This window comes from Tigriopus californicus, chromosome 4 (genome assembly GCF_007210705.1).
Source record: "Tigriopus californicus strain San Diego chromosome 4, Tcal_SD_v2.1, whole genome shotgun sequence".
Classification (NCBI taxonomy): Eukaryota; Metazoa; Arthropoda; class Copepoda; order Harpacticoida; family Harpacticidae; genus Tigriopus; species Tigriopus californicus.
The window spans coordinates 8,059,232-8,072,161 of record NC_081443.1 but is presented as its reverse complement, the minus strand read 5'-3'; the positions used below and the strand labels follow the sequence as shown (position 1 = coordinate 8,072,161).

The window sequence follows — 12,930 nt, the reverse complement described above, 5'->3', positions numbered from 1 at the left end:
ACCTGGGTGCGACATGCCATGTTTTAACAAATTAGTGTTGCTGATTAACGAGTACTTTTCAATGTCATCTGGAAAAAATCCTTCGCTTATCTCCACCAGTCCAAAATAAAGTTTCATGCAAACACTTCTGTTGTTGCATAAATTTTGCGTTGACTTTTTGAATATGTCGAAACACGCTCAATTCACGTCACAGTGCGCTCAAAACTGTTTCATTCTCATTTTCCAAGTTCGAAGTTATTGCCCCTTCGCAGGACCAGCTCAAATTTGACTGTTTCTCATTGAAGACTCTACAATGCAACCGAAGCAACAAACGAGACTGGATATCTCAGAATCGAGTCCAACATCCAGGATGATTCACCCTCAAGGAAATCCTAAAATTCTCGCTGTTCATCATCATTCTACGGGATTTCGTTTCTTTTGACCGAGTCAACTTCGAAGAAAATCCGCGAAACTTCAAGTTTGAATTAACCTTAACTTGAACCTTAAATCCAACAAGCCATCAGTAAGCGTTGTCATTTCCTGACGAAGATATAAGGATTGGGAGAGCTTGCTGTGCTCGTTGACTACCGATCTGTTGTTGAAGATCACCACCACCATTGGGAGGGCTTTTACCTGGGCGAATGGTGTTGTCAGAGGATGAGGATCTTCGTGATGGTGGTGTTTGGTAGAACAGCCAGATCGCAGCTTGAACTGAATGGTGGTTGTCGTCGACGAGTACCCGGAGAAGTTGCCTGGTCGGTTTTGTTACATATTTCTTGTCTACTTTAAATTGGCTGCTGTGCTTGCTCACTCAAGCTCAAATGTGGTTTTTAATGGAGGATCGGCAATGACAGTCATTTTCCTGGAAATTCTTTGTCAGCACAAAAAGCTTCTGCTCGAACATTATGGAGACGAGATTTACCAGGGAACATGTTGGTGCCATTCGAGCAAAATATTGCGGCTAAGGGGAGGGGAGTATGACAAATCATATACAAACATATAGAGCATCCAAGTATTGTTGAGCAAGTGCAGTACACTTGAGCTGTCCGGACAATCTGAGAAATGAGGGAGCAAACACAGCTTGTCTAAATATCCAACGAGTCTCATTCTTCAGGGGTTATTATCCAATATTGAATCGCAACCCCCCTCATCCCCCCCGGTCGCTTCTATCGACCCCAGAGGCGGGGTGAAATGTACTAAGATCCTCTCCGGTCCCGTCTCTCGATTACTTTGTCGCTCCTTTCCATACTCTTAGCTATCAGGTCTTTCCTCGGAGAAAAATGGGAAGACTCAACATGACATGGAGAGGCAGAAGTCAAAAGTAGAAAAAAGACAAAAGTTAAAAAGTCACTTAACAATCAAATTATTTAAATGTAAGGGGAAATTGGACACTCAGGACAAAAATGAGTCGGCTTTTGGGGGTTATTTGACACAGATTGAATCTTCACAAAAGCATGAATTATCAAATCCTAAGCACATTCACAGAACACGCACTTCTCCCATATACAGGTCACATTACATTGAACAATAACTGGTTGGTACGTTAGGTTGAGCATGTGTTCCTTTTATCGAATCAGGCTCATGATCCAGATTCAAATGAAAAATATGGCTATTCATAATATTATTCAAGTTGATCCAAAAGCTATTGCAAACGTGCTCTAACCAAATATTGAAGTAAGGATGATCAGAAACTAAAATTGAGGATATCTTTAACAATTATTTGATTGGAAATCACATCACTGAGCAAGGTCTCGTAGGCAAGAATGAAAAACTACAAATTGCACAGTTACTCATCAATGCTAAAATTCACCAAAATTTTAGTCCAGTCCATTTTGAGTTTTCCTGAACTGGAGGCTAGAAGTGGTATTGCACTTGTTCTAGGATCACCGTGATCTCCGATATCGCTCCAAGTAAGAGCTCGGCCGGCTTCCAAGTCCTCCAGGTCGCCGAGACCTAACTATAGAGCTGACCCGGGCTCATTGTACGGATAGTCGTCCTTCGGTATATCAGCGGATGCGCGCCATACTTGAGTCTCCTCAGCTGTACCTGCTCGTTCAAGCACAAAGACTTCCAATGTAGCCAAAGAATCTCCAGCGCCAATGGGATTGGAGGCACCAGACGCTCTTTGACGATGATGGTGAGTGCGTCAAGCTTTTGAAACACGGTGGATCAGTTTGGTGGTTCTGCTCTTCACTCCGACGTGCGGCTTGAGTGTTTAGTTGTTATGATTCGTGGAAGCGAAAACAGGTGGTTTATAGACGCCTTAAGAGGTGATCGCTCGTGAATGGGTTGCCAGTTTCTTAATGGCTATGACCGATCTATGCAAATAAGTGTCACCCACGCTCTCTATTGATGGATCCATGTGGGATAGACAAACTTGCAGTTGTGACACTCTCGGCGCCTTTAAACGGAATGTGAAAGGGTTGAAGAGAATCACCGTCATCTCCTAGTGTGAAGTTGTGAAGATAACCTATGACCTTGTCTTGACAAGCGCGAAGACTTCCAATGCGAAAACAGACACCAAGGTGAATAGAGTTTTCTCATAATGTCAGACCTCGGCATTCTTCTGTATAATGAGTGTACATCCATGACTGATAATCTGCAAGGCACTCCAGAACGATTTCATTTGGTTGAAAGCGAGACAATGTTTCATGCAGGTCCACCACTCTCCAGATTCAATAAGAAAATATTCCCTCATACCGAGGATCGTGAGTTAGTGGTAAATTATCCTCCTAGGCCATCAGTTGGAGGTAGGCTTGACTTGGGAATATAATTATTCCCATGACATGGACAGATTGCCTCGTAATTTGGCTAATAACTCACTTGATGGGCTCACTTCCAAACTGGACGCCATCTTCGGACCAACTCAATTAGCTTGATTGTAATTTTAGTTCCGCTCAATCCACATCCCTCCGAATTGACCATCATCTAGGTTTTCACGACGCAGTCATGGACTCACTTGTACCATGAGTCATGAAGCATTCTAGGCATTGCCTCAGTTGATCTGATTCGTTCTCGTAACATTGCCTCTTGAAAGGTTGGTCTGGACCTCATGTTGGTTCTATACACTTTCCAAGGATCCGCATGTGCATGACTCATGACGAAATACTTCCAGGAAGTAGCCTATGAAATCCATTTGATCACATTAGTCCTTTGGATCTGATGTTCATACAGGATGGCCGGTCCCAATCATAAACATCACTTTATCCATTGTGATGGATTGATTAACCTTGGGAATCAGTTGGGCAAGTCGTAAAAACTTCCAATGGGATGAACATGATAATGAGCCAGGTTTTTGTGGTCGAAAGGCACTCCAATTTTGAAGCCATGCTTGGTAGGAAGAAATGAACAATGTTTGGCTGATATCTTCTGGATAATACGTATGCAAGTTATTTGGTTCAGGAAGCTTTGTGAATTGAGCCGTTTTGTCGTCAGAAGAAAAGACCAGGGGGAGAGGGGGGCTATTAGGAAACACAATCGTTGTTGAAGCGTTGCAAATAATGCTGTTTAATGCAGACCATCGTGGTCTTCAAGCTACCGGTAACGTTCTTGTTGCTGTTGATGTTGTTGTTCCTTGAAGACCACCGACGATTGAACCATTGTGACAATGGGAGAGCAAACATGTGTTCTTCTTGGCTTCTCTTTTAAGCTCTGAACTCGTTCATACCGTAGTATCAATCTTCATCTTCAATGTTCATCATCTAGTTCTCTTTCCACCTCTTTTACAGATTTCGGCCGACTTGTTGGAAGAGAAGCGGATTTTTCACGCTCCTTTCGCTCCAATAATTGTCCAAGACGATGTTCATGATAATAGTGGTGATCATGAGGGAACATCAAATCCGGCATTGAAAAAGAAATGAAATGCTTGTATCGATTTGGAGGGATTTCACAATCTTGATCTACGGAGTGATTGAGAAACAGTGAAGTCCCCGTCGACCATAGTGGTCCTTTGATACCCTGAAAAGATCTTTCGAGGCGATCTTTTCAAAGAGTTGGGTGAAAACATCTTTCGTGCTGCCATTGAGACGAAAGAAAGTTTTGGCAAACAAGTGAAGACAAATTGAGGCCCATTGTATGCCAAACACACATAAGCCCCCCATGTGCACATTGGTTGCACCCCAGCCTGTCTTCAAGGAAGTCATAATCCTTAGATGATTGATTTCCATTTCCCCAACCGCCTCACCAAACAATCTCATTTTCCTCTTCGACGTGAATCTCAAGTCCTAGTGTCCCATTAACACACTCGAACGAGAGAAGAGAAAGAAGGAGGATTGTTGCATTTGGAGAAGCCGGAAGCTGGCTTCCCACCCTAACGTGAATACGATTGTGTGGCTTCTCTCCCTTGGAAGTAGGTAGTACTAAACACTCTGGAACATTAACAGTGGATTTTGTGTGTGTGGTGGTGGTGGTAGAGAGGTGATGAAGGTGGTGGACTCGGCTCACCTCATTGCACTTCTTGTGTTTCTTGTTTGAGATTCGGCTCAGTCGGCGCTCCGGTCTCTCTCCCCTTTGTGATATTTTTTCGTGGACAAAAGTGCAAAAATCATACTCAAAAGTATTGGGGGAACGAACACTAGACTAATTGGATATGGAAAGAGGTCCTGAACCCTTCCCAGAATCCAAACAAATCTTCGAAAACTTGAAGCTCCCGAAACATACATATTGCCGAATAAGAGCGGAGAAAACATCATACGTTCTGCAGGTTCTCTTCAATAAGCTGACAAGCCTGATTGTGAGAGGGCGAAGGCTATTATTATTGTTATTACATGACATGAAATTTTCACATGGCGCCTCAAGGACCATTAGCCAGAGCTCTAGTACCACGTCTACTCCACTTGCCCTTTAGCAGTGAATAGACAGTTCATCTATCCATCGGTCGCCCTGTCCTGGTGTGGCGCAAGCAGTTCGCGTGCTATAAATAAATATTCTGGGAAAAACGAAAACTGGCGATGAGAATCGACTTGAAACACTTGGAAGAAGTGGATATCTCCTAGATTGACCTCGGGCTGCGGGCGAACGGACGGACATGAGGGGGTTCTTGGACAAAATGGATCAAAATATTGTGCATGTGAAGAAGGTCCTCTGAGGGAACTTTCACTCGCTCGCTCACTCACTTCCAAGACGTAAAAAAGATCAACCAAAAACCAAATATGACCGCCTGAAGAGATACTTTCGTCTTTGACTATGTCCAAATTAAATTGGAGTTGGGAAATCTGTGGTGGCATTCTTCTTCATATCATCTTTACACAGTCTTAATTGTACAGACTGCCAGGATTCATTGAAAGTAAAGAATCAGAGAATCATTCTCAGAGAAGGATCCCTCTGCAAGTAACAACTTCTGGTGACACATTTCCAAGACCAACGGATGATCCCAGATTTCAGTTGCAGAGAAGAAGAAAAAATCGAGCAATTAACGCGTGACCACGACAAGTAAGAAAAGTGCCGGAGAAGCAAGAGCAGTTACTTAGCTACAACTTCTGCCTCAGCCAAAACATCTTACCGTACCAATCCTCTTTCTCATCATCTGTTCTCCGCTTATTTGGTTGCTTGGTGGCAAGAAAAACTGTTTCAATTTTCTCACATAAACATTCCTTGTCGTTCATCTCCTCCTCTCTCCAGTGAGTGTTTGGCGGGAGCTTCATTAAAGTGCAAAACATTCCTGTGGTCGCCTCATCATGCCAGTGGGGTGTCTCAGCTCAGAGCATCAGGGTTCAAATCCCGCCATGGACGTGGTCATGACCTCGTCCGTATTGAACACAGTGGAGCAATTCGCCTTCATGCAACATACACTCTTGCTCCAGATCTTCCGGATCAACCCGCATCAAAACGGTTCCTTGAATGGGGGTGTTTCATCCCTGGGGGGCTCGAGTAGTGGCAATAGTTGCTCTTCTCCCAATGGACGACATTCTTCGTCGGGAAGTGGCCGAAGCTCGGTGATGAGTGACATGCCACCCTGCCCAACTTGTATAGCCTTTAGTGATCAGTGCTGTCAGACCGACAATGGAATGCTGTTGTATCAGGAATTCCTGGAGATCAATCTCCAATGCTATTGGGATGCTAAATTGTCAGAGGCGCTTGCCAATCTCAGGTAGGATGGCGTTTCTCATTTGTGGCGGGTTCTTTTCAATACTTGCGACTCAGATTTGATGGTAGCGTCTGATTTAAAGCTGCTGCTTGAGGGTGACGCTATCCTGAAGGTTTTTGGCAGAGGGTGACCAAATGGAGGAAATGAAACGTGACACTTTCTTCGCGAAAAGCGTAGCTATCATGACCAGTTCTATTTTTTCTAAGACTAGGGGATTGAAGAAGTCTACAACTGACACAAGCAGGCTCACCCTTCTTTAGATTTAGATACAAATCGTGTGGCCAAGAGTTGTTGTGAAATTCTTTCATGTCCACTTAGCTTTTTCTTTGTCATTCATCTTGATAGCACACTCGCCGTCATTGAATGTGTCTTTTTCTATGGACCATTCCCAGCCACAACAATCATTTTATGATAACATTAGGCACCACGTTTTTGTTTGGCTCAGTTTCGAGGAAAAAACATGACAATGGTAATGATAATGACTCGACGTTTTTGTTACCCCATCAAACGAGTAACGAACTTTTTTTCATGTTTTTGGGGGGGAGGAGAGCTAGCAAGAAAATTGAACCTACGGCCTTTTGGCGCCAATTCAAGAGGCTTCAAATCAATCTTGAAACAACATGTATTCTGGCACATTTGATAACATTGAGTCCCAAATTATTCAACACACATCAGGAGACATGAGCCTGGCGTCGAATTGCATTCAATGGTCACGTAATGGTTATGGATTGCTCAATTCATGTGAATTTGGACTGATCCAGACCTTGAATGACCAATTTGGTATGATTGACAATCGAAGGAATGCTGCCAGCCCCATTCATTTCAAATGATAGAGCAATTCCCCTCAAGGGAGGTCGAGAAAAAAATCGTCTTCTTTTTATTCAAATTGGATTTGACCATAAGTGGAGGTACAAATTTCCCAATTCAATGACGATCCATGCACACTCCAGCTTTTAGATCGCTTATTCAAAGGCTTGCATCACAAAAAGACTATCCAAATGTGAGGTGGAATCTAGATTCAGGATATTTCATCACCAAGGCAGTGAGTCCTAAATTAGCGTCCCTTAAGTCTCAACCATTTTTTTCCATTAATGCGACAATTATAATTGGCTTTCAAAGAAAAACGAAACATGTTTAAGCCTATTAAGAAATGGTTTCCAGTTCATACGACCACGTTGAAAAGGCATATTTTTCCGAAGTAAAGCGTACGGAGTTTGGGAGCAAGTGGCATTTTCCGAATGAAGATCATAATTTCACAAGAAAGCTATCAATTCCCAAGACACTTGGTCAAACAAAATTCGTACAGATCTCTTAAGGCAATATTGTAACAAAAAACATCTGTGCTGCTTGATTTCACTGCATATTCGGTTTAGCATACGACATTAAATTGGGACCAGCCTTTCCAAGTTTTCCAAAGTCCCTTCAATTCAATAGTAGGAATTACCATCCGATTTCAAATAATACTTGGCCAATAAATCTTTCTTTGAAATTCGCTTACTTTAGCGTGCTAAAGAGGTGGCAGTGAATTATGCCTTCTCGCACTTGAAGCCATTTTTTAAGATTTATGCTTGGAGAGAAAGTTTGCAGGTCTGCAACCTAGCATGTCGCTATTCCTTGAATCTACAAAGTTAGATCACTGAAGCCCGAGGTCATAATTGATTACGTTGAGCATTCTTGAGCATGCCAAAGCATGGACAAACTAAGGGTCATAATTACTAATTACAATCTCGACGCAGTGGATCATTTCAGAGTTCAAGGATAAGGTCGATTTTCTAGGCAAATAAATTGCGACTGGTGGTTGGATGAATTTCTCTCTAACGAAATCGACTCATTTCATGTTATCGCCGTGAATAAACGCCCCTCAGGTTTAGCAGGCTCATTAAAACTCTCAATCTTCTTTAGAACCTCTGAAGAATGGATGGTTGATGATCAGGATTAGCATTACCAGCCAAGAATCAGTGGTATGGGCATGTACTCAATGAGCACTGACCTCGCTATGTGCGTGAGTGTGTGTCTTTGAGCACTCTTTTTTTTGCTTGTCATCAAGAACATGTGGTCGGGTGGGTTCTCGTTAAGATGAATCACCACCAATCCCCATGGTTGACCTTATCATCATTATCATCCACCAGCCCACCTGTTGCTACTGCAGCGATCCTTCTCACCACTCTTGTCAAACAAGCTAATCATCGGTTTCTTACCTCTCTTGTCATTGGAGTAACATTCAGTATTGCATGCCAAAGCTCCCTGAATACCCATGCTCCAACTCAAAACACTCAAGTTACCATTTGGCATAGGAATCCGGTCCTTAAATTGATATATCAAAGATAATACCAAGCGTGGTGGTGTTCTTTTCAGGTACCAAGGGTATGTTTGTCCAGGAATCCTGGTTCTCTTGGCCAACAATTCGTCGTTGGAACTGATTGCAGATGCTTGGAAGCGACGACTCTTGTTATCGCCACCCACGTGTCGCATCTCTCAATTTGGCCTCTCCAATGGATGCGTGGTGAAACCGGTGCTCCAGACCAATTGCATCTCATTACAAGATATATTATGCCTGATTTTGGCCAGGTAAGTGAAGTACGGATATGGTTCAGACACTTCCCCTATGGATTCTTGGGGTTCAAAAGCGAAGGATGGCCGAAACTAGACCTGATCCTGACCCATCTTGAACTAATTTGATTCCAGGAATTGGCAGCTGAAATGATTTGGAACTGACTAATCCATTGGTCGTATCTTATCGTTAAGCTCTCCTATTAAGATTGAATGTCTCGCACTTGGCGTTTGGAGTTACTACCCGTAGACAGGTGCCAAAGCGCCATAAAAATGGCAAGAAAAAGGCAATACCACATTTATGTTTTTTCTGTGGGCCATAATGTTGGTCTCGGAGATTCCGCTACTCTCTAATTTGGCAATGTTATGACTTGAGAATCTATCCGAGATCGCAAGATCGTGACGTCAAGCATTTGAATTCGGAAGACGAGAACAATCGTATCTTGTATCTATTGCAAATATTATGCAGGCCGTGAATTACATGCAGAATCCAAGAAAAAGACTTCTAGTACATGTTCAAAATAAAGACCTTTACAACAATAAAGAAAATTGACGAGTATGAATTGTGTACATAGTCAAATACAGCATGAACATTGTATTTGATTTGATCACTACAGTGGGTTAATAAAAAGTAAGGTTTTCATTAATCAATGATGAAAATGAGCCATTTCAAAGTGTTCTTTTTGCAATAGTTACGTTTTGTAGTTTTCGAAGGACCATATTTCAGGGTATTTTGGCACTGAATTGGATAGACTATCTTCCACCCACAACGTCCTGTAGTGGATGCATGAACTTTTCTATTTCAAAATCGCCCCCAAATGAATCGTTTGACAAAGAATCCAATTTCTGAAACGACTCCACCCTCCAAAATTCGAACCAAGTACCATCGAGGATCTGGTAGTTGTGGTTGGTTGGTGGTTGTACTTGCTGTAGATAAAACACGCTGATCGGATGATAACAATAATAATAATCATCATCATTGAAATACCAACACCACCTTACTCGTATGCAGGTGTATGTACACATATTCGTATTCGTGGATGTGCTCACCAAGTCACCATGAGGAAATTGTGTTTGATTTTGAGAGCGAGTGCCAAAAATGGATTTGCATTTTTCAGTTCTGAACCACTCAGTCATGACATTCTGATCCTAGGCTCTTGTTCATTTTCGAGGCGAATACGGGATTCAGGATTTATGGCAGGATGGTTGTTCACCAGATTACTGAAGTACCAGTGTGAAAATAGTTGCCAGGAAGTTTAAAGGGCTTTTAAGATCGTAATCACAAGTTGGAACGCATAAAAGTCCCTGGACGAAATGGCAGACCCTAAAATTAGGGATTTAAGGACCAGTTGGCTCGACTGAGGGTTGTTATGAACCACATGAAAATCGTACTTGGATATCACTAAATAGTGTTATTTGGGTTGAATCGCTTGATCGATCATTTACTGTATGTTGGGTGGTGGGTTAAAACCACTCCTACGCAAAGTGCAACAATCAAAGTGGTTTGGAGGTTGATCATCGCCTTTGAAATTTCAGATTGAAACAACGGAACCAGACCGCAGATATGATAACCCTTTGTGACGCCGTTGAGAACGATTGGTCTGGTGCCAATCAAAACGAGCATCTCAAGGAATCCATTCACGCCGCTCTTGGGCAGCTCATCAAGCAAAGAAAGGTCTACTACACCGGAAAAGGCTATTTCTTGGTCAATCCTACGGATGTGAGTGTGAACCCATTGCGTATCTTCGGCAACCGATTCAGCCGATTCCGTCACTCAATCCGCGATAAAGCTACATTTAATGGATTTGGCCATGATTCCAAATCGCCAATGATTGACCAAGAGGTCCAAACCTCGGATAGCGTTGGGAACTCGCCTAATGGCAAAGCTATCAACAGCTTCGATCAGTCTTCATCGTCCAGCGCCTCATCGCCCACAAGAGGCAATGAGTCGTCACCCACTTCTTTCACCTTGGAGCGAAGCCAATCGTTGAGAGTCTCGAAGAAGTCCATGAGAAACATGTCCAAAGGAGGCTCATTAAGGTATGATGAAAATAAACGGATTTGACCATAATTGGAAAACCACACCGATTCTTTTGTTCTAGGCTCTCGAAGAAAGACGCCCTGATCTTCAAGGAAGATGGGGAAACCATTCCTGACGCTCCTATTCAAATTGAAGAACCACAAGATACGCGGATTGCATCACCACCAAAAGTATTCGAGAGAAAGAACTCGTTCTTAGGGAAATTTTTCAACAAGAAAAAGAGCCAACCCCAAGTCAAGCCCCAAATAGTCACATTCTCTGCTCAATTCCCACCCCCCGAACTCCAAGTGGAAACCGGGCCTCAAACCCCGATCTATTCCCAAATCAAGAAACGTGACGAGCCACAGACCGAAACCACTTCACCCAGAGCTCAGGTCAGGAATGGTCCCAACGGGAACTTTGTCATGTACGAGCGAGGAGGCATGGATCCCAATCCTCGGTTGTTCCAAGCCAATCCACAATACCGCTCTAGTCCAACGAGGCCCATGCTAACCCAATCTGGATGTTCCACCCCCAATAATGGGTCCATTTACGGACAGAGATCCCCAATATATGGGACCGTTTCTCCGATGTACAATAATGGACCAACCCGATCTGGCGGGCCTTTGGAAAGCATGTACAGTAACCCTCCTCCACCCATGCCCTATCGGCCCTCACCCCCACCAACGAGCTCGTATCAAAACAGAGCTCCTAGTCCCGCCATGACTCAGTACCAAAACAACGCGAACCTCAACCAAAGCATGTATGGCAATGCTCGGATGCCCGATCCGCTCAATATGAACTCATCCAACCATCCACGCTTGATCCATCCTCGATCCCCGGCCTTGATGAGACATTCGCCTTTAGCCATGAGGACCACTCCGTCGCCCTCGGCAGCCGTTCCCAATTCCTCCCCACAGGCTCCCATTCCGAGAAGGAACGAGGTCACCCCCAACACTTATCGAAGGAACAATATGTTTGGCTCTTCTGATCCCAGTATGGGGAGTAGTAGTAGCTCCGGTCCCAGTTCCATTGATTCACAGCAACCATTGTCCTCCTCCACGCTACCAAGTCATCGAGGAAACAACCATTTGTACGATGATACCTTGGTTGTGATCGAAAAGAGCAACCAGGAGTTGGAACTCAGGCTGGATCGGAGCCAACCCAATTCTCCATTGAAAACATCCAGGCGTCAACTGACCCATCCAAGGGTGGATACTATTCACAACAATCGAAATCTGTCCCAGGAAGTGATTTTCGAGATCGAATCCGGCTCCGATCTCTCACGAACATCCTCGCAATCCACGATCAAAAATAATGACATGAAAGACATTGTGGCTCCGAGTTATCCCAGTCTCAATAACTTGTCCATCAACGACATTGATACGAACTTCAAAAGCCTCACGGCTCAAAAATTGATGGCGGGACTTAGTTTTAATAGCATTGACACGCTTATCGAAGTGAACGCCGTGGCTGATGCCAGGGGTACTATGAATGAATCGACCGAAACCGTGGATTTCGGCGTGATTTAGAAAGAATCCGATCGATCCTAGCATTTTGTGCTTGGAAAAATATACTTTTATGTGTCATAATTTGTGTTCTTGTTTATTTAGTCCTCGACAGTCACAGATAAGCGTTCCACAACTTAATAAAGATTGACAAGTAAGTTCGATCCTTGAACATTGGGGTCAAGTAATATGTGGTATTTGGTTAAAAAAGAATACCACCATTCACGTTATATTATACGGACCTTGGAACTATCAAAGAACTTAGTAAACTACCTTCGATACGATATATTACAAATATTTTACATACTTATTGTTGAATCAAAATTAATTCATCTTCATTGGTATTGTGTTTTTCAAATAAAAGGCTCAGTTGACCTAGCAAATTGGGATAATTATCTCTTTGAAATCAATAGATAATGATCATTTCGTGATAAGATGAACAGGAAGAGTCCTCAACCATTCATTGCCTTAACGCTAATCAAAATTCATGGCATATAAAAAGAAATAACAACTTACATAAAAACTGAAACATTAAAATTGTCAGTAATTTGGAGCTGATGGATGAAAACAAAATTCAATCGGTGACAAAATTATTGAACATTTACATTACTTCAGAATGGAAATTTAGGGTTCAGTTTTATCGGTACGATACAATTAAAAAGTATTATCGCGCAACCTTAGANACGAGCTGAAACAGAGCAATGACAAGCGTCGATGCGACGAAGAGGAAACGAAATTCTGGATCCGTTTTTGTTTGTGGTCCATCCTGCCCAATGGCCTGGAAATGC

At 43.0% G+C, this 12,930-nt stretch overlaps 2 protein-coding genes across 3 annotated transcripts in view; one reads left to right on the top strand and one right to left on the bottom strand.

Moving 5' to 3' along the window:
* Positions 1 to 2,234: 2,234 nt before the first annotated feature.
* Positions 2,235 to 12,226, top strand: LOC131878937 (uncharacterized). 2 transcript variants are annotated; one of them, XM_059225093.1, is made up of 5 exons: positions 2,235 to 2,504; positions 3,708 to 6,067; positions 8,420 to 8,632; positions 10,151 to 10,654; positions 10,717 to 12,226. In XM_059225093.1, the coding sequence occupies exons 2-5, from the start codon at positions 5,655 to 5,657 to the stop codon at positions 12,164 to 12,166; spliced, it is 2,580 nt and encodes an 859-aa protein (XP_059081076.1). In that variant the 5' UTR covers positions 2,235 to 2,504; positions 3,708 to 5,654; the 3' UTR covers positions 12,167 to 12,226. The 2 variants fall into 2 exon arrangements, with proteins under 2 accessions (XP_059081076.1, XP_059081075.1); XM_059225092.1 differs by lacking the exon at positions 2,235 to 2,504 and having other exon boundaries at positions 3,532 to 6,067.
* Positions 12,227 to 12,752: 526 nt separating this feature from the next.
* Positions 12,753 to 12,930, bottom strand: part of LOC131878941 (uncharacterized) — a gene marked incomplete in the record, with an annotated part of 3,137 nt that continues 2,959 nt past the window's right edge. The window contains 1 exon segment of the mRNA XM_059225103.1: positions 12,753 to 12,767.

What these genes read in the sequence shown, in the direction of transcription:
- LOC131878937 (XM_059225093.1), top strand. Translation starts at nt 5,655, where the DNA reads ATGCCAGTGGGGTGTCTCAGCTCAGAGCATCAGGGTTCAAATCCCGCC. An exon ending in GAGGCGCTTGCCAATCTCAG is followed by an intron (nt 6,068 to 8,419) that starts GTAGGATGGCGT and finishes TGTTCTTTTCAG; the next exon opens with GTACCAAGGGTATGTTTGTC. An exon ending in TCCAAAGGAGGCTCATTAAG is followed by an intron (nt 10,655 to 10,716) that starts GTATGATGAAAA and finishes CTTTTGTTCTAG; the next exon opens with GCTCTCGAAGAAAGACGCCC.